General features: G+C 51.6%; 1 protein-coding gene across 1 annotated transcript; it reads right to left on the reverse strand.

Annotated features, from left to right (window-relative positions):
- Positions 1-3,122: 3,122 nt before the first annotated feature.
- Positions 3,123-12,521, reverse strand: PARS2 (prolyl-tRNA synthetase 2, mitochondrial). The gene is made up of 3 exons (XM_086717070.1): positions 12,407-12,521; positions 9,711-9,800; positions 3,123-8,077 (listed from the first exon to the last, which is right to left on the reverse strand). Coding segments are annotated over exons 2-3 (1,458 nt in total). The 5' UTR covers positions 9,713-9,800; positions 12,407-12,521; the 3' UTR covers positions 3,123-6,621.
- Between the last annotated feature and the right edge of the window lie 8,148 nt (positions 12,522-20,669).

Raw genomic sequence — 20,669 nt, forward strand, 5'->3', positions numbered from 1 at the left:
CAAGAAGGCTTCTGGCCTCCCCAGCCCGTGGGCTCTGCCCCTTCTGACCTCTGCCATCCTCTTTGGTCTCCAGGGAGTGGATAGAGCACAAACTTAGGAATGGAGCATGGAGGCTAGGACTAGAGTTGGCTATGGTTAGGAGCAGGGGCCCCACTGGCCTGGCATGAGCCCAAACCCCTCCTCCACTCATGCAGCTGGGTCCCACGGGACATGTGGCCTGGCCCTCACCCTCCGCCTCACGGCCGCCTGTCCCTACCTGGGACTCCATCCCAGTCAGAGCTCCCTCAAAGACTCAACCATGGGACCACCTTATTTTACAGATGAAGAGGCCCAGAGGGAAGGAATGGGCAAGGCCAAGGCATCAGCATTCTTCACATCCCAGATTTGAGGCAGAGCCTTTCCCACCACCCAGGGGCACCACCTCATCACAGGACCAGGGACACAGGTGGGACCGCCAGACTTCTGAGTGGTTACCTCTGTTGATTTGGGGTGGCAGCTGGAGAACCTGGGGGTGGGGTAAGGCCCCTTTAAGCCACCCCTGAAACACTGCTGGCAGGTACACAAGGGCAGGCAGGGAATGGGGAGGAATTGTGGCTGTCAACAGCGTTCTGGCTCTGTGCAAACCTGCTTTCTCTTCATGATGACAGCCACACCCTCAGGTCTCGATTTTGTAAATGATAGAAAATGATCCCAAGTTTATAAAAGAGGTGGGGGCACATGGTCTCACTACTAGTGAGTGTCAGAGCCAGGATCTGAACACAAGCATCTCACTCCAGAGCCCACCTGCCTCCTCTTCCTTGTCCCTTTTATTCTGTTTACAAACACTGAACCTAACTGGCACCAACCAAGGACAGGGCATCGAGGCCCAAGTGCATCAGGCAGCCTCTGCCCTCGAGATCACGCTGTTGAGTAGATGTTACAAGTCTAACCCTGGACTGGAAACTGCTCCAAGGAAGAGAAATACAGCCACAACAAGCAAGTCCTCACCCCTGCTCAGAGCCCTCAGCAGCTCCCCATTCCCTCATAAACACTCTTGGTGTAGCACTCAGTGCTCTTCAGAGTCTGGCCCCAACCACTTCTGTGGCTTCCTCTTTCCAACTGCCTTAGCCCAGCCATCCTGGACACAGTTAAGCTATGGGGCAGGACAGTGCCATGGCTTAAGTATTACCTCTGGACCCAGGCTGCCTGCCTGCCAATTCCAGCCCTGTAACACACTAGCTGATGGCCTCAGGCACCTCCTTGGGCACTGTGCCTCAGTTTCCTCACGTGCAACATGTATAGCATAATAGCACCTACCTCACACAGGAGCTGTAAGGATTATGTGAATTATTCTATGTGATGCACATGAACAGAGCTTGCCTCAAACTAAGTGCTCAATCTGTGCCACTTATTTCTTTTATTCTCTAATCATGCCACGCTCTTAGCTTTGGACCTTTGCACATTCTGCTCCCTCTGCCTGGAGAATTCTTACTCTCACTTATACCCTTGCCTCCACCCCCAATTGTTCCTTTTCTGTCTTTTCTAATCTTTACTCAGGCCTGGCTGCCTCCTCCAGGAAGCCCTCCTGGCCCCCTATCTCACATGTCCCACGGCACCTGTACTATTACCACACTTGTCACACTACATTGTAATTAACCACTTACTGGATAGTTCCTCCCACGTCTTTGTAAACTGAGTCCGGGGCCCTGAACTGTACACTTCTGTACCGCCAGCACCTAGCACAGCACACAGCAGGTACACAACAAATAGTTACTGACTGATGGCACAGAGGAAGGGGTGATAAATTCTAAACAGACTTGGGGGGAAGCCACCACACAAGATGGATATGGGCCATGAGGTTGGGGAAGGGACAGGGAAGGGTGGGGAGTGTGAGTTGGAAGGACCCCTCAAGCAATCCTGGCATATTCCAGGGGGAGTGCCTAAGTGGCCTGGCTCACTAGTAACAGCTGCCATCTACCGAGCACTTAGGATATGCCAGACAGTGTTCTAGGGTGCTTCGTGTGGGCTGACTTGCTCACTCCTGACACGTCAGGAGGCAAGTAGTTTACAGAACCATTTTACTGTCAAGAAAACCGGCACAGAGAGGGTAACCTGCCCAGTGTTAGCTAGCGAGTGAGAAGTAGAGCCATAACTTGAATTCACAACTCCCCTAGGCCCTTCAGGATACATCCGCAGCAGTAAGACTGGGCCTCTGCCTTTCGGGAGTTGGCACTAGACCCAGCAGCCCTTTGCCTGTTCACTCCACTGTTGTCACAAAGTCTTGGCATTCACTGTCCTGCAATGTCCCCAGCCTGTCTGCCTGGGCAAAAGAGTCCAGTCTCCAGAGCCAGACTGCCAGAGCCCACAGCTGACTCCCCACAACACCTGACACCCTGCCAGTAGGGCTCCGGTCAGCCCTCGAGCTTTCTGAGGGAGGCTGGGCAACAAATTCTTCCCTTGCAAACGGCTGTCCTCAGTCACCATTAACAAGTGCTTCCTCTCGCTCTCCTAGCCCTACAGAGTTCTATTTAGCCAAGGGCAATTAGGCTTTTAACTATGGAAGCTCATCACCCTTCAGAGCTGCTGGCTTAACAGGAGTGAACACCGACCATCCCTGCACCAAAGCGGTGCCTGATCAGGGGGACCCTAAAGGTGCCACCCCACTCTGTTGGCCCACGTGCACCATCCACCCACCTGCTACATGCAGAGGGCTAACTGGCCAAGTGTAAAGGCCGCTGCCACTTACCCAGCACCTGCTGTGAGCCAGGCACTGCTGTCCCTGTTTTACTGCAGAAGCACAGGAAGCACCTTGCACAGGGTCATATAGCTATCAAGTGGCCTAGGCAGTCTGACTCCACAGTCTCTAGTGTGGGTCACTATGATGTAAGTCATTATTTTAAATTAAGGGCAATACCTTGATTTTTTTCAAGTATACCCTAAGTTTGCACTAACATCAAAAAAAAGTTTCCCATTTTCCACATTATCAAACTTTTCCTAACTCTAAAACAAAGCCTTACACACGCCCTTGGATGCATAACAATCCATTCTAAAAAGTATTCTGGAATCTTGGTGTAGAAACGGATGGTGGGAACTCTGTGAAGTTCTTTGGCACTCAGGTAGTTAAAGAAATGAGTTTCAACAGATTTCTACAAAGCATCTTTATTGATAGCCCAGCAGGTGTTTCTTCCATGAAAACAGAGTATTAATGGGGCCCTTGATTTACATTCTAAGCTTGATTTACACAATGGTTTTGTTAGGCACCAGCTTTTGTCCCCAAGTATTAATTCTGCTAAGTATTTCCCAGCCAGTTGCTTCTAGATCTCCCCAAGGAATGAACAATGATAATACATCCTGTACCTGTTATTTTGCCAGCATCCCCATTTCATCAGTTTATGGCAAGAAGTAACACTGGCAAGTTCAGAAAAGAGACAGTAAGGTACACAGTGTGAGAATATTGGTCTTTTCTCTAAGGAGATGGAGTCATTCCCTAGGCATCACTGAACTCCTGCCCGTGGCACTCCCCAGGAAGGTTGTAAAGCATCAGATCAAGAAAACAAGATGCAGGTCTTGAGACAAGTTAAGAGCAGAACTTGAGCTCCCAATGGTGGCATTTCCTAAGTTGTCTGGAGTGAAGGAAGTGCTTGCTGAGAGCACAGGGTTAAGCATTTCACGTAAGTAATACGCTCAGCCAACCTCAGGCCACCCTGAGAGGGGCATGGCCATGAGCACATCTTAGGGATGAAGAAGCTGAGAAGCAGAAAAGGCGAGTAATTTGTCTTCAGGTCACATCCCTGGTAAGTGCTGGATCTAGGATTATGTCTCTTCAAGGTTCTGATCTTCCCCCCGTATCATACCGCCCCTGGCTTCTTCCAAGACATGGTGGCTCAGTAATCAGGACACCTAGGTGTCAGTTCAGCTTGCCCTTGAGCAAATCACTGTTCTCCCTGGATTGATCTCCCTTGGAAAACAGAGGACGGTACCTGTTTCGCAGCTACAAGGCTTCTATAGCTCAAACGGTGATCCAGCCAGACCATTCTTGATGCAACAAGATCGACTGGAGGTAGCCTAATTCAGGGGACACAGCACTTGGCCTGCAATCAGGTGTCCTGCTGTCAGATGGTGTGTGACAGGTGAACTCCCAGTCTGGGCCTGCTTCCCTTCTGTGAAATGAGAGGTGGACAGGCGGGCTCCAAGTCCTCCTGTTCGAAACTTCCATGATTCTGTGTCCTCCTCAAATAACTCGAACATTTATGAAGAATTTAAAAGTTAATTGGTTCTCTCCTCCTGGACTCTGGTTTTTAAGAGTGCTTATATTAGGCTAGCCTTACATAAACCAGCTTATGGAGCACAAATTTAAATTAAAAAAAGGAGTGGGAGGTACAGGCTTCTAGCTGCGGAATGAATAAGACACAGGGATGAAAGGTACGGCACAGGGAATACAGTCAGTGGTATTGTAACAGTGTTGTATGGTGACAGACGGTAGCTACACTTGTGAGCACAGCTTAATGTGTAGTTACTGAATCACTATGCTGTTCACTTCAAACAAATGTCACATTGTGTATCAACTGTACTTCAATAAGAAATTTTAAAAAATTAAGCACCAATTCACACAGATTCTAATTTCTCATCTATTTGAGGCTAACTGGATTAGAAAGGCATAAATAATTCAGTTTTATTTACTGAAATCACTTTCGTCTAGGCAGAAGCCATGCAGTTATAGCAGGAATGGCATAGGTTCTGGTCAATACTCAGATTCTAGCTCTGACACTTAAAAGATGAAGCTTCAGGTTCATCATCGGTAAAAGGAGAACAGCATCCACCCCGCACAGTTTTTGGTGTGAAAATGGTATATAAAAGTGCCTCACAGCACACCGGTGCATGGCAGGCCCTTAACAAATAAATGACCAGACCATTAAAAGCAGAGTCAGTCTGATAGCGCACACAGGAGATTACTCTAAGAAATGCTCGGCTACAAAGTGGCTCAGAGATGGTGGCTGCCCGTAAGTACACTGGGAACCCTGAATCGACTTCGTGCATCTATGGAGCTCATCTATGTAGCTTTCAAATGCAGGATGCCCAGGCCGTACCCCAGACTCTAACCAGAACTTTTCCGGGTGGGACCTAGGTAATTCCAAAGTGCAGCCAAGGGTAAAGTCCCCTGACTTCTAATCCAGCCTTTCTAGGTCTGCTCTCAGAATACACATCTCCTGGCCTGGAGGTCATCAGGGCTTGGCATGAATGTTAATGAGGAGACCTGATGGTGTGTGCTGGGGCGTGGGTTACTTGAGCAGTGACAGCAGCAGCAGGAACACACTGCTGGGGAGCTGTTTGGCAGGTGGGACAACTGGCCAAGAAGTGTGGTACACTGGGAATCAGCCCAGGACCATGACCTTGGGGAGGTGACTGTCAACCGAGAGAGGGGGGTGCACGAACAATGAGCTGTGTGTGCTCCAAACAAGAATCAACGTCATCAGTGCTGAATGGGAGAGCGTGGGGGAGGCAGAGGGCAAAATGCTTCCAGAGGTGGTGGCCCTGAGCTTGACTGTGACAGAATCTTGTTAGCTTTGGACGTGTCGAGACCATAATCTGATGAGCAGGAGAAGTGAAAGCAGGTGGCACTGCTCTGTGGCTCAAGCCTGCTCCCAGTTTCCACAGATTATGGGCAGAGACCTTAATATGCACCCCTGGTGCGGCTCTAGGACCCAACTCTGGACCCAAGACAAGTTCACCGTGGTACCTGAAGCCTGCTACCCCTACATTTGGGGGAGAAATGGTTTAAAACATATTCCCAGCCTTCGGAGGTGGGTTTTGTTTGTTTTTGAGTGAACTGTAGAAATAGTAGGATAAAAAAGGAAAGAAGAAGCTGCTGCTGTTAAAACGGCAGGCATTACCACTGTTCCAAGTTACTATGCAAGGCTCATCCCAGTAGCTTACTTTATTCAATCAATATAACACCAACTCCACACTAAGCCACCCCAAAAGAGCCAGGTCTCTGGAGGTGGTTTTGGGCCATTAGTTAATTCTATCAATTCTCTGTGTAGCTTAGACTACAGGGGATCAGAGGACCCAGATTTGCCCATCATGAACCTCTTTGGAACCACCCAGTGACAGCTTAAGAATTTTACAGATCTAGTTCCATTTTCTCATGTCACAGATGGGGAAACTGAGGCCCCAGCAGGGAAGGGGACATGACCAAGTGGGGGAGGGCCGGTGGGACTGCTCTCCAGACCAAACGTGGCAAGAGGCACCAGGAGGGGTCAGACTGCTGGAGCCAGGAGGGCCTTGGCCACGGGCCACTCGCATCCTCCACACGGGAAACTCGGCAGAGAAGGGAAGCCACTCGCCTGAGGGTCAGGATGAGCGGCTCTCTCTTGCCCCTCTGCCCCCTAACCCACAAGCCTCCACAATGGGATATAAGAGGAATGCTATGTGGCAACACTGCCAGTCCAGAGAATGGAATCACCAACTTCAAATACAAAGAATAGGAACAAAGGACTGGATAAAAGTCGGTTTCCCTAACATGCTACCCCTTCCATGAGCTGCCTTGTACCTGGAGAGGCCGGCCCTGGGAAGGAGTGCAGGAAAAGACCGTCCGAATGAACACTAAGGCTGCAAGATGGGGTGGGGGTGGCTCGGGGGTATTCAGACGACCTGCACTTGGCTCAGAAATTCCGTGACTCCTTCTCTGGTGAGGAACACCACCTCACCGGTGTTCTGGCACCGGACTTCAAAATGGGCAGGGTCCTCCAGGGCCCTCTTGCCGGCGATGATCACAAAGGGGTACCCAAACTTGTTGGCGTCTTTCAGTCTGTTTCCGATGGTCAGATGGGTCCTGTCATCGAGCAGGACCTCACCACGGAGCTGCGGCACTGCCTCCGTGATGAGGTCGTACAGGCCGCCCGTGAGCTCGGTGGCCGCCTCCTCCCTACTGCCCTTCTTCGGGGGGATGAGGCACACGTGGTAAGGCGCGAGGAGGCTGGGCCAGCGAACAGAGTCTTCGGTGGACAGCACCTCAATGCCGGCAGCCAGTATCCGCGTCACACCCAGGCCATAGCAGCCCATCTCGGCCAGGCACGGTTTGCCGTGGGCGTTGGTAAACTGGGCACTGAAAATGGAGGAGTACTTGGTGCCCAGGTAAAACGTGTGCCCCACCTCGATGCCTCTGCTTTCGGTCAGTGGTCCCCGGCAAGCAGGGCAGCTGGTTTGCGACGAGTGCAGCGTCTCCATGTTGGCCGAGAAGCCGCAGCCGGGACAGACCGCAAACCGGTCCTCCCCGACCTCGGCTGGCAGCTGGAACTCGTGAGACGTGGTGCCCCCGATGCTGCCCACGTCCGCCTGGACCCTGACGCACTGTAGCCCCAGCCTGTGGAACAGGCTGCTGTAGGCCCCGCACACCAGGCCGTAGGTCTCCAGGGCGGCCTCTGGGGAGGAGTCGAAGGTGTACATGTCCTTCATGTAAAACTCTCGGCCGCGAAGAAGACCAAAGCGGGGCCTGGGCTCGTCCCGAAACTTCCTTGTCACCTGGTACAGCAGGAACGGAAGCTGCTTGTAGGACAGTGTCTGCTGGGAGGCAACCAGGGCTGTGATGGCTTCCTCGTGAGTTGGTCCTAAGCAGTATTCCTTGCCATGTCTGTCTCTAAGTCTTAGCAGCTCCTTGCCCATCAAGTCCCACCGCTTGGTGGCGCGCCAGAGCTCTGCTGGGCTGAGGCTGGGCATGTTGACCTTCTGTCCCCCGATGGCCTGCATCTCCTGGTCTATCACCCGCTCGAGCTTCTCTATGGCACGCACGGTATAAGGCAGGAGGTGGTAACAGCCGGGGCTTGCCGGGTGGATCAGACCCACCTGCAGCATCAGCCGCTGGCTCTTACAGCTCAGGTCGCCAGATCTGCCCTCAGGAGAGAGCACCTGGTCTTCCCGAAGGTTCTGGGGCTGGAACATGCGGGACAGCACCAAGCGCTTCCCTCTCTCTGGGCCACAGTGGTAAAACCTGTGAGGAACGTACCCAGAGAGCTGGCGGCCGCAGGTGGTCAGGGCGGGCAGTGCCCTGCATCTCGACAGCAGCCCTTCCATGACACCCCGTGCGGGGAAGCACTTGTGCCTGGAGGAAAACGAGCCGTGCAGAAATAAGCATTAACTGTGCTCCGATGCCACGACAGAGCCAGCTCGGTCTGGTCTCCCACAGACTTCTCAGCCAGCCACTGACTTTGCAGGTGCAAACCCTTTCACCTCTAATTTTCTAGCAGATTCAAGTCCTACTTCTCTTACCTCTACTGCTATTTTAAAAAAACACAATTATTTTCCCATTTGTAAAAATACAACAGCATAGTGTGGAGAGACCCCACTGCGTGGGGAGTGCACAGCCGTGGAACCAGGCAGCCTGGATTCCAGGCAGGCTGCTTGCTGACGGCACCCTGTGTAGCTCGGGACATGTGACTTAACCCCTCTGTGCTCAGTTTCTTCATCTGTACGATGGGAATACAGTAAGACCTGTCTTGTAGGTTTCTTGTGGGAATTTAGAAGAGTTATAAAAAGTTACTAGGACAGTATCTGGCACATTCTATGAGTGCAATCAATATTTACTATAGTTATAATACAGAACTGGGAAAAAACAGAAACAAAAAAGAAAAGGAAATCAAGTCTAATCTCTCGGCCCAGAAACAACTGCTGCTGACAAGCCCTCGTCCCTTTTTCCAGCCTTGCTCTTTTGCCCACATCCCCACCCGGCTCCTGCCTTCGGTGTCTTGTGCCTCTCCCCGCCATAGCACTCTCTGGTCAGGCCTCACGCTCACGACTCTGAGTCGACACCTGTACCCCGTCTGTCTCTCTCACACTTCAGACCTCCCTATCCAACAGTCTCCTGGAGAAGGAGCTGCATGGATACTCTAAACTCAGCACCCCAGAGGGAACTCAGCATTCCCCCCCCCCGGCAACTGCCCTGCTGCTGAAACTGCTCCCCCTTCAGTGCGGCCTATCACTCACAATGGCACCAAAAGCCACCTTTGCCCAAACCAGAAACCTGGGTTCATCCACTCTGTCCCCTCATGGCCCACACGCACCAAACCTCTCGGCCTTGTCATTCCTGTCTCTTCGCTTGCTGTTCCATCTGCCCCTTCTCCCCACCTCCAGAGCCTCCATCCAGGCCACCACCATCTCTCCCCTGGGCCTCCGCAGCAGCCTCTGCACCGGGCCCCCCGCTTCCATGCCCGCCTTCCTCCAATCCATGCTCCATGCTGCAGCCACAGGGAACACGTCCCAGCACATACGGTAACAGTCTTTCTTTCCTAAAGCCCTCCAACGACTTCCTGCTGCTCTCAGAATCAGGTGCAAGCTTTTGACCTTCTGGGCACACCTGTGAGCTGGCTGCTGGCCCCCTGGAGCTTAGCCTCCCCAGTCGCCCTGTGTTCCAGCCACACCACACCCACTCTTAAACACTCTGTGCCCTTTGCGTACCAACACCTACTCATCCTCCCAGCCTCGGGATCACCATCCTGTCCTCTGGGATGCCTTCCACGTCCCACTCCCATGTCCCAAAGGCCAGCGTCTCCCACGGCAGTCCCAACTGATCACCAATCCCTCTCAGGAGTGACTGCTGTCTTCCTCCCAGGCACTCAGTTCCATGCGGCCAAGGACCAAATCTAACTGGCTCACCACTCAGCACGGAGCAGGGCTTTACCAGACACTGTCTACTAACTGAGCACATGTGTTCCTCTACGATGTTACAAAATACTCACATTCCTGATGGCAGTCCAACATTCCACCGAGTAGATCAGAAACGATTCTCCTGCTATCAGGGAGCTGTCATCTTCTCTGTTATGTACAATCTACAATGAACAGAAGGCTTTTGTTTGTTTGTTGTACATTTGGGAGAGATTCTCAGGAAAGGAATTACTGAGTCAACACACAGAACTCTTTCAAGGTTCTTTTTTTTTTTTTTTTTTTAATGTTTTTATTTATTTTTGAAGGAGAGAGAGACCAAGCGTGAGCAGGGGAGGAGCAGACAGAGAGGGAGACACAGAATGTGAAGCAGGCTCCAGGCTCCGAGCTGTCAGCACAGAGCCCGACGCGGGACTCGAACTCACAAACTGTGAGATCATGACCTGAGCCGAAGTCGGGCGCTTAGCCGACTGAGCCACCCAGGCACCCCTCAGGGTTCTCGATTTATGTTGCCAAGTCCAGGGACAGCCCTACCTTTCGGCATCTCCCGTGAAGCAGAGCTGCCCTGTGGTATGCTGACAATGGGCTGCCGGCTCCTCTCAGCTCTGGGAGCCTGGAACCCCTGGGTGGCCCCTTCCAGGTCCTAGTGGCCTCAAGTCCTCCAGCTGGTCTCCTGCCACCCCAAGCAGCCTCATCCATGTCCCCCATGCACAGTACAAATATTATCATCTCCCCCATGGCCCGTGGCCTGAGACAGGTTGGCAGGCACTGCCGCAGAGCCCTAATGCGACTGAATGGAAAAGTGTGGGCTCTGGAGGCAAGTACACATGGTTCTCATCTGGTAAACCGCGAGCCAGTGGCCCACACCAGACACTCCTTCATCCTTAACTCCTCTGAAAGCAGAGGAGTCCGTCTCTGACCTCCCTCTCAAGTCCACCCTCTCCTTTCTGGCTCTTGCTGCCTCTACCCTGGGTTGGCCTCTCAAAACCGCTTGGTCCATTACGGTAGCCAGGTGGTTGTGAAACTTAAGTCGGGCGTTAGAATCACCTGGAGGGCTTGTTAAAACATTGACCGTGGGGCCTCAGCCCCAGACTTTCTGATTCAGTAGGCGTGGGGTGTGCGCAGAGAAACCGCCGTTCTAACAAGTTTCCAGGTGATGCTGATGCCGTTAGACCAGGGACCACACTGGGAAAAGCACAATAAACTCCATGCGGGCAGTGACCATGTCTGTCTTATTCCAAGTTGTATCCGTAGCATCCAGCACGGTGCCTGGACACAGTGGATACTCAATAAATGTCCACCAATGACTGAACTGAGTGACTCCTGACCCCTGTCTGTCTGGTCTCCATATTACAGCTAAAAAGATAATTGATCCAATCATGCCCCGGCTTATAATCCATTAATGGCTCCTCGTCATCATTTTCTTGGAATGGTACTTCCATTTACACGAAGCCTCTTTGTATTTTGATCCCAACACACCTCTTCCCAGCTTTTTACCCTACCACTCCCCCAGACTGCTCAGCATTCCTGGAATTGGCCAGCTTCACCCCAGCAACTCCATCATTCAAGGTTCACCTATTACAAGAAGCTTCCCAAACCCTCAAACAGAGATGACCACTTCCTTCTCTGCGCTCCCACTGCACACAAGGCTTTACAGTTTACTGGACTGGAATAATTTTCAAAGCTATTTCCGAGAAGCTGCTGTGTGCCAGGCACTGGGAGTTGAGCAATATTTCATGTCCTATTCCTCCATTAAACGAGGAGTTTGTGATGTTTTCTATATTGTCAGGCTTCAGGGCCTAGCATCACACTGAAGAGTTCATTATGTGTACTAATCAAATATATTAGTAAATGAAAAGCTAAGTGACAGGTGCAACAAAACAATTATCTGGATAGTTTAAATAAGAGCCTTAAACCCTCTGCCCTCACTCCCATCGTGTGCCTGTCCTCAGACCCCTCAGCTTACGCAGATGGGAGAATATTTATCATCTCAAAATTTCAGCGTTATCTACAGACAGTACCTCTAAAGCAGTAGAGTAATTAATGTATTCTGCACCTCAGACTCTAGCAAAGGGCCTCTGAGTCCTTCAGTCATTCACCAAATTTTTACAGAGGGGCGCGGCTCAATCTTTGGAGCACAGGCCTCTTTTAAGGTTAACTCACAATGGCCCCGCAATCCAATCAGGAAAGCTGGGCCTCAAGTGCTGCCGACAGTGCCTGGTATATAATAGTTTTGCCATTATTATCGTTATGTCCAACTCACAGAAGAGGTGAGCTCAGAGATGTGAGGCCACCTGACAAGCGACACAGCAGAGGAGTGCAGGGCACACCCGGAATGCTTAGGTTCCCGCCTCCAATCTCCAGTCGTGCTGCATAAAGCAGCAATGGAACCCCAGGGACAGTCCTACGTGCTGGCTCGGCCTTCACTGGCTGGGTGACCTCGGTCAAACGACTTCACTCTCCGGGCCTCACTTTCCCCATACGTAAAATGGGAAGGCTGGCTGGGCCACCAGGTGACCCCAGAGGGTCTCTCCAGGGCTGGCACTTCTAGGAACGTCAGGGCACTCACAAGACCCGAGGTAGACAAAGGAGGAAGTCCTGCCCTCATTTTACAACAGAGGAAACACACTTTCCCTGAGTTCAGGTGAAAGCGACCCCTCCCCAAACCAAGGACGGGATGCACGTGGAAGCACGGCCACCAAGGTCCAAAAACCGAGACCCAGCCCTCTCACCGCCCGCCCCGCCCCGCCCAACCCCTGTCACCCACACTCACCAACTGAAGTCCCAGCCGAGAGCAGAACCGCGCAGAAACAACTGAAAGTCCCAGCCGAGACCGCCGGCCCGACCGCCACGCCGGCCCAACGCGCCTGCGCCAGGGGCACGTCCGCCCGAAGCCCCGCCTCCTGCCCTACCTGCCAATCACAAAGCCGCTCTCACGGGGACTGCCCCACCCCCCAACCCCCGCCCCAGATGCACGTGGAGGTTTTCCGGAAGTTTAGCCAAGGAGAAAGAGTCCGGCTCTCCTCCACAATCATAGATTGGTTTGGGCAGCAAAGAATAAACTGCTGTTCCGGAAGTGCCCTCTAGGAGGTAGGGAGGTGTAACTCTATGATAAAAGCCTGGGCTTTGAGCTTGGTGTTCCCTCCCACTGCCAGGGGCCACCCGACTCTGAAAGGAAAGGCTAGCTAAAGTGTAACCATGACAACAGCGGGACTTGCCGTTAGGGATATACCCGAGGATTTTTACAGGCTTTCAATTTAAATACATTAAAATTTTTAATAGAAAAAAAAAACCTTTATCACAAAGCGCAAGACAGTCTTTAAGACACTAGATCAAACTTTCATTCACAAAATATTTTTTTGAGAAGCTACCATGTACCAACCACTGGGAGAAACTGGGAATAGTGAACAAAACAAATTTCCCTGCCCTCAAGGTAGCTTGCATTCCCATGAAAAGAGTCAGTAAGTCAATATGAAATTTGGAAGGGGAGCAGGAACTTAGTAACCAAAGTAGTATTTTTATGCGATTAATTAAAAAAAAATAAATGCCAAAAAAACCCCATGGTGAACAAAATACCGAAGTTTTTAATAAAGACTGGATCTCTCGGTATCCACCCACAGAGAAAAGAATAAACTGTGAAAAGGAAATGCGTTGGAGGAAGAGCGGTTGCGATTCAAAATAGGATGATCAAGGAAACCCTCATCTAGAAAGTGACATTTTGGCAAAGACCCGAGGTTGAGAGAGTCTTGCAGATATCTGGAGGAAGAATGTTCTAGGCACAGGGAACAAATGACGTATCCTGAGGAGGGGGCTGTATATCATGGAACTCCAGCTAACTAATAACAGCTATAGTTCATTGAGCGCCTAAAATGTACTAGACCCAATGCAAGACACTGGCCCCAAGAAGCCCTCAGCCCCAAGATCTGCCAGGAATGACATCGTATGATCAGTGGTTTAATAGGGGCTGAAGAAAGTCCTGTGGGAGTGCAGGGGAGGAGGGCTTCATTGAGGAGGTGTGCTTTGAGCTGAGCCTGAAGAATGAGTGGGGTTTACCAGGACAGGAATGGTGGTGGGAGTGGCCAGGCTGAGGGAGCAGGACATTCCAGCAGGGAAGCAGGAAATGATGAGCTGGTGTCAGGGAGTCACGGAATGTCATAGGGTTTCCATCTCCATCTCCCTCTTCTCCTGAAATAGTGCTCGACACACAGGTCAAAGCAGTGGTTCTCAACCTGCAGTGCACTGGACTCACCATGTGCCCCAGCCCCCCAACCCTGCAGTGCTGGGTATCACGTTCCCTGGGGTTGGCCTGAGCATCAGTTGTCCCCCTTATGATCCTAATGTACAGCCTGGCCTAGATCCGCTGGTCTAGAGGAAAGGCACTGGACACTCTGTTGGGCCATTGGCTGGACCCGCAGGCATCGGACAGTCTGTTGGGCCAGTGGAGGAAAATAAAGCGTGGGTGGACCCCACGACTGACATCTCTCCCACTCCCAGCTAGGAGGCCAGGCAGAGCTGGACTGGGCCTGAGCTCCTTTGCTCTAAGAACGTCGCTGGGCTTCTGCAGCCCAGCTCTGTAGTCCAAGCTTTTCCTAAGGAGTGCAGTCCTAAAGATTTTCCTGAGGCAATATTCCCCACGCCTCCTCTCTGGGGACAGGAGGTGAATAATCTTCAATATCGGGATCCACAGTAGCCTTATATTCCTCCCTGCTCCCATGCACGCTATTACATCCCTCCCAATCCTGGAAAAGCCAGGAATCCGGCCTCTGCACCCTGAGGTGTTAATTATTTCTCAATTAGCAGTTCCCAGGCTGTAGAGCATAGTGGCGTGGAGAGGCCTAATGACTTGCCGTGTTTATGCACCCCCACATCTTCAGAGCACTTTACCAATGGTAACTAATTAATGCTCACGACCCCCTTGGGAGGCAGGCAGAGACCTGCATTTTACTGTGAGTTTGCAGCAGGCTCTGCAGCCTGGAGCCAGCCATGGTCAGAGTAGATGTGCTTCCCATTGAGAAAGTCCAGGGGTGGTGGAGGCCCAGAATCTAGCCCTATCGCCATAGCAACTTCCAGTGTGACAGTTCTATCGATCACTTGATCGGTCATTTGCTGGGTGTCCTGATTTACGGAGTTCATTCATGATTAGAACCCTGCACGTTCCCTAAAACAGAAAAAAGAACCCACAGAAAAAGTCAGTCATTCATTGTCATCAAAAAAAAAAAAAAAAAAGCAAAAGGACCCCATACCCCACACCTGCCTTGGTGTCCCCGCAGCTCTGGGGGCACACCATGCACTTAGAACTTTGTTTCCACTGGCCATTGGTCAGACATGCTCTTTTCCATATCCTTTTTTGTTTGTTTGTTTAATGTTTATTTTCGAGAGAGAGAGAGAGAGAGAGAGGGGAGGAGGGGCAGAGAGAGGGGGAGACACAGAATTCAAAGCAAGCTCCAGGCTCCCAGCTGTCAGCACAGAGCCTGACGCGGGGCTTGAACTCAAGAACTGTGAGATCATGAGCTGAGCTGAAGTTGGACGCTTATCTGACTGAGCCACCCAGGTGCCCCTGTATCCTTAACCCTAACCTTAACCTTAACCAGAGGGCCTGCCCCAGCTGGGGATTAGCAAAGTGTTTTTCTTTTTGTTTGTTATTTTAATATATGAATGAATGAATGAATGGTTTGTCTCTCCCTCAGGTTGGAGTTCTCCAAGGACACACTAAGTCATTCCCTCATCCAGAGCCCATGGCCCTGGTACGGAGGGGCTCTGAGTATGTGCTGAATGAACAAGTGAAGTCAGAGTTCATAGTAGGCTCCCTGATCTCAAGTTGCTCATAATCTCTGGGAGAGGCTGCCTCTCAAAGTGAAGGTCCCAGCATCCTGTGGGGAGAAGCTGTGAAGAGGGGAGAGCAAGACCTGTGCTGCAAGGAGTGGGGAGTGGGATCAGGGAGGGCTTCTCGGAAGAGGGGACGCAGAAATGGACCTGAAATGATAATTAGGAGTTCCCCAAGCTGACAAGGAGGGATAGAAAGATACCGTAGTCAGAGCACAAGCAAGTGACCACTGGCTGTGAGGAAGAAGGCTGAAATAGTCGGGCGGGAGCAAGAGCACACCCGGGCACCCCGGAAGTGTTAGGCTGCGAGTTTCTGTTCGTCTTTGAGGCCAGTGACATTTTTTTTCCTGAAGAGCGATACTCCTCTTCCCAACACACACATGTCTATTTTGAGGCTTAGCCCCGGACAACTCCTCCTCTGAGAAAATCCCTGGGCATTTTGCATTCCGCTCTACAGTGTGTATTTGTTTTGAAATAGACAAGTATGACTGTCACTCCAAGAAGATGGCTGTTTCCTCTGCGGAAGACGCGGGCCAGCGGGAGGACCCGGCCTGCGGGAAGTGGCCGCCGGGATTTACACCGGGGCAGGACACGGTCAGTTGTGTTTCCTTGCCTGAGTGGGGTGTGAACTCAGACGGGGGGAAGAGGGTGGTGAGGGAGGCAGGGTGGGTGACTCCTACGGGGGCCCAGACTGGGATAGTGCGTGGGACCGACTCCAGAGACCCCCTGGGACAGGCCACCTGATGAATTCCTGAGCCCACCCCACCCCGTTAGCCCAGCCGGACCCAGACAGACTGGACAGAGGGTAGGAGGGCAGCCTTGACTTGGAATCCTGCCAGCCACTTCCTGCCACGTGCTTCTGGGGCCTTGTGCTTCTGGGCTCTTCATCAGTAACACAGGAACCGTAACATACATGTAGGGCCGTTGTGAAGATGCGATGAGAGATGTAGTTGAAAGCATCTGGCTCATCCCTCCATCCTTCCCAACTCAGGAGACCCCGTGGCTCCCCTCGCCCACCATACAGAACCATCATTCTGCTGCCACCTGTTCCCTTCAGAATCCCTACTCCTGCCACCATGCGTGACACCAATTCCTTCTGTCTTCAGGGACCTCTTCTCCTTGGGCCTGGAGTGCATCACTCGTTCGCTTGTTTAGTGCCAAATCTCGGGTCATTGGAGACCAGGACGGGGCTGGGAAGGTGGGCGTCTTTTTTTATCCAGGTTCCTCAGACTTGATGAGTGTGGTCATCATTATCGTCGTTCACGTTTATAGAGTCTTTGCTATGTGCCAGGGGCAATATTGAACACTTTACGCCATATCTGATTAAATCCTCACCATAGTCCCAACAGGTATAAATAATCACTGTTCTATCCATACAGCAGACATCCAGTTTACCTTGGAAAGGTTGCTTAGCGTTAGCTCGTCCATGGTCAACAAAACGAGTAAAAAGGAGAGAAAGAATCATCTCCAGGTCTGTTGGATGCAAAGCCTGATCTCCATGCTCACAACCAGCAATGGCAACTTCTTTCTTTCTTTTAATTTTGAGAGAGCACAAAGAGAGAGAGAGAGTCTCAAGCAGGCTCTGCACTGTCAGTGTGGAGCCAGATGCAGGGCTCGAACTCACAAACAGTGAGATCATGACCTGAGCTGAGACCAAGAGTCAGGCGCTCGACTGACTGAGCCACTCAGGCTCAGTCACTTTGCCGCCCACTAACCACATGCCTGTGGGGGATACTCAACCTCCCTGAGCCTCACATGCCGCAGGCTTAAAATAGTAGTGACGTCTTCCCTGTGGAGTTGCGATGGAGATGTAACTCAGCATAGCGCCTGGCACGGAGTCAGGGTTCGGTAGTGTTTGCTGTTATCATTCTTACTGATGATGAAAGTGCCCTGGCCGGCGTGACGGCTGGCACGCAGTAGGTCAGCGGCACATCCAAAAAATCCATCTCTCCACCCAGACTAGACTGAGGGCTCCCAGAGGGGCGGGCCCGTATCCTGTTCATTTCTAGCCCCGCCACAGTAAAGCTGTTCACTGTGTAAAAAGGTGCTGCTCTTTTCTGCACGTGGTAAATCTCAATACATATTCGCCGATTTAATGTCTTTCTAACTAATTCCCTCAATTCCTGGGAATGCCTTGCTAAAACTGCAACGAAAAAAAAATCACAGCAATAGTTCGTCTGTCAACCAGTCAGTCATCTTTGAGCACCTGCTTCGGGTGGGCTTGGCAGAGCACTGGGCGCAGCCTCAAGTGTGGGGCACAGAGTGGCTGCCCCAGGACAGGGCGAATCATCACAGCCCTGTGAGTGTGGGCGTGATTCCAGCACTTTACTGGGTCACCGTCATCTGGGAGGATGAAGGAATTGGGTTCCTTCCAACAGGCCTTTACCCTTTCTCTCTGGTGCACTGTTTGGGTTAAGGGTGAGTGGGGTGAGGGGAAGTGTGTGCCTTCTGAAGCTGATGGCTTCGAGGGAGGGAGGCAGCGTCCGGATCCGGATCCGAACAGACCTGGGTTTGCTTTCTAGCTCCCTGACTTACTGGCTACGTGACCTGGGGCAGAGGACTCGACCTTTCTGGTCTTTGGCTGTAATACAACGGGGTCAGTAACGTCTTCCAAGTGCTGCGTTAGTGCAAGCAAACAACGTTACAAAACAACCTTGCAAACTGAAAGCACTGTATGAATGTTAGCAATAGAAATATATTCAGATCATTGTTTTGTAAGATTAACTGTGTAATGAGACTTTTAAGTAATTAAATGAGATTATGCATGTAAAGCACTGGAAGGCTGTCTAGTACACGGTACTCAATACAGGATTAACTATTGTTAATACCTCCGCGTGGCCCTCACACCTGCTGTTCCTCCAGCCCGGCAGCTCTTTCCTGCCACATCCACGTGGCTCACCCCTGACCTCCCCAGGTCTTTGCTCCAATGTCACCCTTACAGCCAGCCAGGACTTCCTGACACCCGGGTTTTCACTGCAATCCCCACCCTTTCCCCCATCACTCCTGACACTCCCTCTCCCTGCTTTTTTTCTTCAAAGCATTTGTCACCATTTAACATAGTAAATATCTTACCAAGGTTTTTTTGTTTATTTGCCTAGAGCAGTGGACACCAAACTTCTTCTGTAAAGGCCCAGACAGTAAATATTTTATGCTCTGTGGGCCATACGGTCTCTGTCACAGCTACTCGGCTCTGTTGTTGCGACATGAAAGCAGCCTTACATACTTGTGAACAAATGAACATGGCTGTGTTCCAATAAAACTTTATTTACAAAAACAGGCAGTAGGCTGAATCTGGCCTGTGGACCATATTTTGCCAAGCTCTGGCCTAGATCATTGGTAATAAGCACATTGCAAATGCTTAATAAATATTTGTTGAATGAATGAATTAGTGAATAAATGCATGAATGGAGGAGCACAGGACACCTGGTACGGTGATTGGTACACAGATGGTACTTCCTGTTTTATACTTAATAAACACAACGAGATGGGCCATGGTGTTATTATATCAGAGGTACCAAAAAAGTGCGCTGGGAGCATAGAGGTGGCAGGATCTTTCCCTCGGGATGAGGCAGGACTCCGAATGTATTTAAAGCTGGGCTCCCCAGAAGCAGACCCCGAGTCAAAGATGCCGGGGCAAGTAGTTTATTCGGGAGGTGATCCAGGAAACACCGGAAGGGAGGTGGGGAAGCGAGAGCAGGAGGGGCCGGAAGTGAATACAGGATGTGGTAACAAACTAGCAGTTTCCTGCTGTGGGCAATGGGGCATCGATCCCAACGAGGCCACGGGGAGACTGTGGCACACGCTTCAGAATTATCCTGTCCCCCCCTCCCACCCCACCCCTGCTTCTGAGGCTGGGTATTTATCCTCCGGTTGCCACTCCCCACTGGTTGAAGGCTGCTCCCAGAGGCGTCGAGTCCCCAGTGCTTCCAGTCAGGTGGAGAGTGGCGGGTGCATGTGGTGGGACGACCTTAGCAGGTGCCTGGTGGGTGAGGGGAGAAGGGAGCCTGGGCGGGCACTGAGGTGATGTCTGAGCTAGCCTGGCAAGGTGAATATGCACCATCTTGTTTAAGATGCTGTTTTCATGCCACGGCTAAGCCTAATCCTAATGGGGACACTTGCTAATGGCTGTTCCAGCAGACAGAGAATGCCTTCTGTCCCTTGCACTACGATGGAAAACTCTGTGGGAAGGACTCTGATTGGCCTAACTTGGGTCAAGTCAGTGTTTGTGGGCAGGGGGGCAGGATATTATGATTGGCACCCCCCTGCCACCGCTCAGAGTGGGAAAGGAGCCCAGGAAGAAGGGGTGTGAGGTCCCCAGCAGGGCAGGCTGCTGGGCAGACGAAAACAATAGATCTATCTCCGCCACAGTAGGGATGTTCTTGTTTGTTTCTTTTACTTCGCGGATGACAAATAAAACCTACAGAGGAGCTGCCGTTTAATGAAACAATTTACACGCCAAAATAGAACCAGCCCCATCACAGAGCTATTGACTGTTCGGGAAACGTAAACAGGAAAAAAATGCCTTCAGATCGGGTAAGTGTTCCGTTTGTAGAACAACATAAGTGATAGAGGAGAGAGTAATCCGAACCCCCAAATAATTAAAAAGCCATTCAGCTGCCATTCCAGGTGACGCAGAGGGACCTCAGGAAAGTTATTTAGCGTCGCGGAGCCTCAGTTTCCTCATCTGTAAAATGGCGACACTGCTGATGGGCTCATGTGGCTTAAATGGGGGTGAGGCGTGTGAGTTGTCCGCCAGGGCGACTGGCCCACGGCAAGTTCTCAATAAGCAGTTTCGATGGCGATGATGACTTTCTTCGACTTCCCTGTGGGAACGTCCCCTGCTCCAAATTGTTCTCCTGTGGCCACGTAGAGGCCAGGTGGAGCCTTTCCATATCTCCACAGCAGTGTTTGCTCACCTCTGTCTCACCGAGAACATCTCCCGTCTCTCCTCCTCATCACAACCCTAGAGGGGGTAGGCGAGGTGCTCCCGGTGAGTGGACGTAAGAAGACCGGCAGCAGGCTCACCCCTGCGCGGCCTGGAGCGGCTCCCTGTGGGCGAGGAGCTGGGGCAGCAAGGGGCTGGCCGGACTCGCTAAGTCCACCAGCAAGCCTTGCCAGTGACGTGGCCCCACGGAGCAAAGCCGGAGCCGGAGGGGGAGGGTTTCTCCCTGGAAGCACGCCTGCAATGCTGGGGATCTGTTTCCATCTGCTCA

Source organism: Puma concolor, chromosome C1, assembly GCF_028749965.1.
Source record: "Puma concolor isolate L17-30 chromosome C1, mPumCon1.1.hap2, whole genome shotgun sequence".
In the NCBI taxonomy this organism is placed as follows: Eukaryota; Metazoa; Chordata; class Mammalia; order Carnivora; family Felidae; genus Puma; species Puma concolor.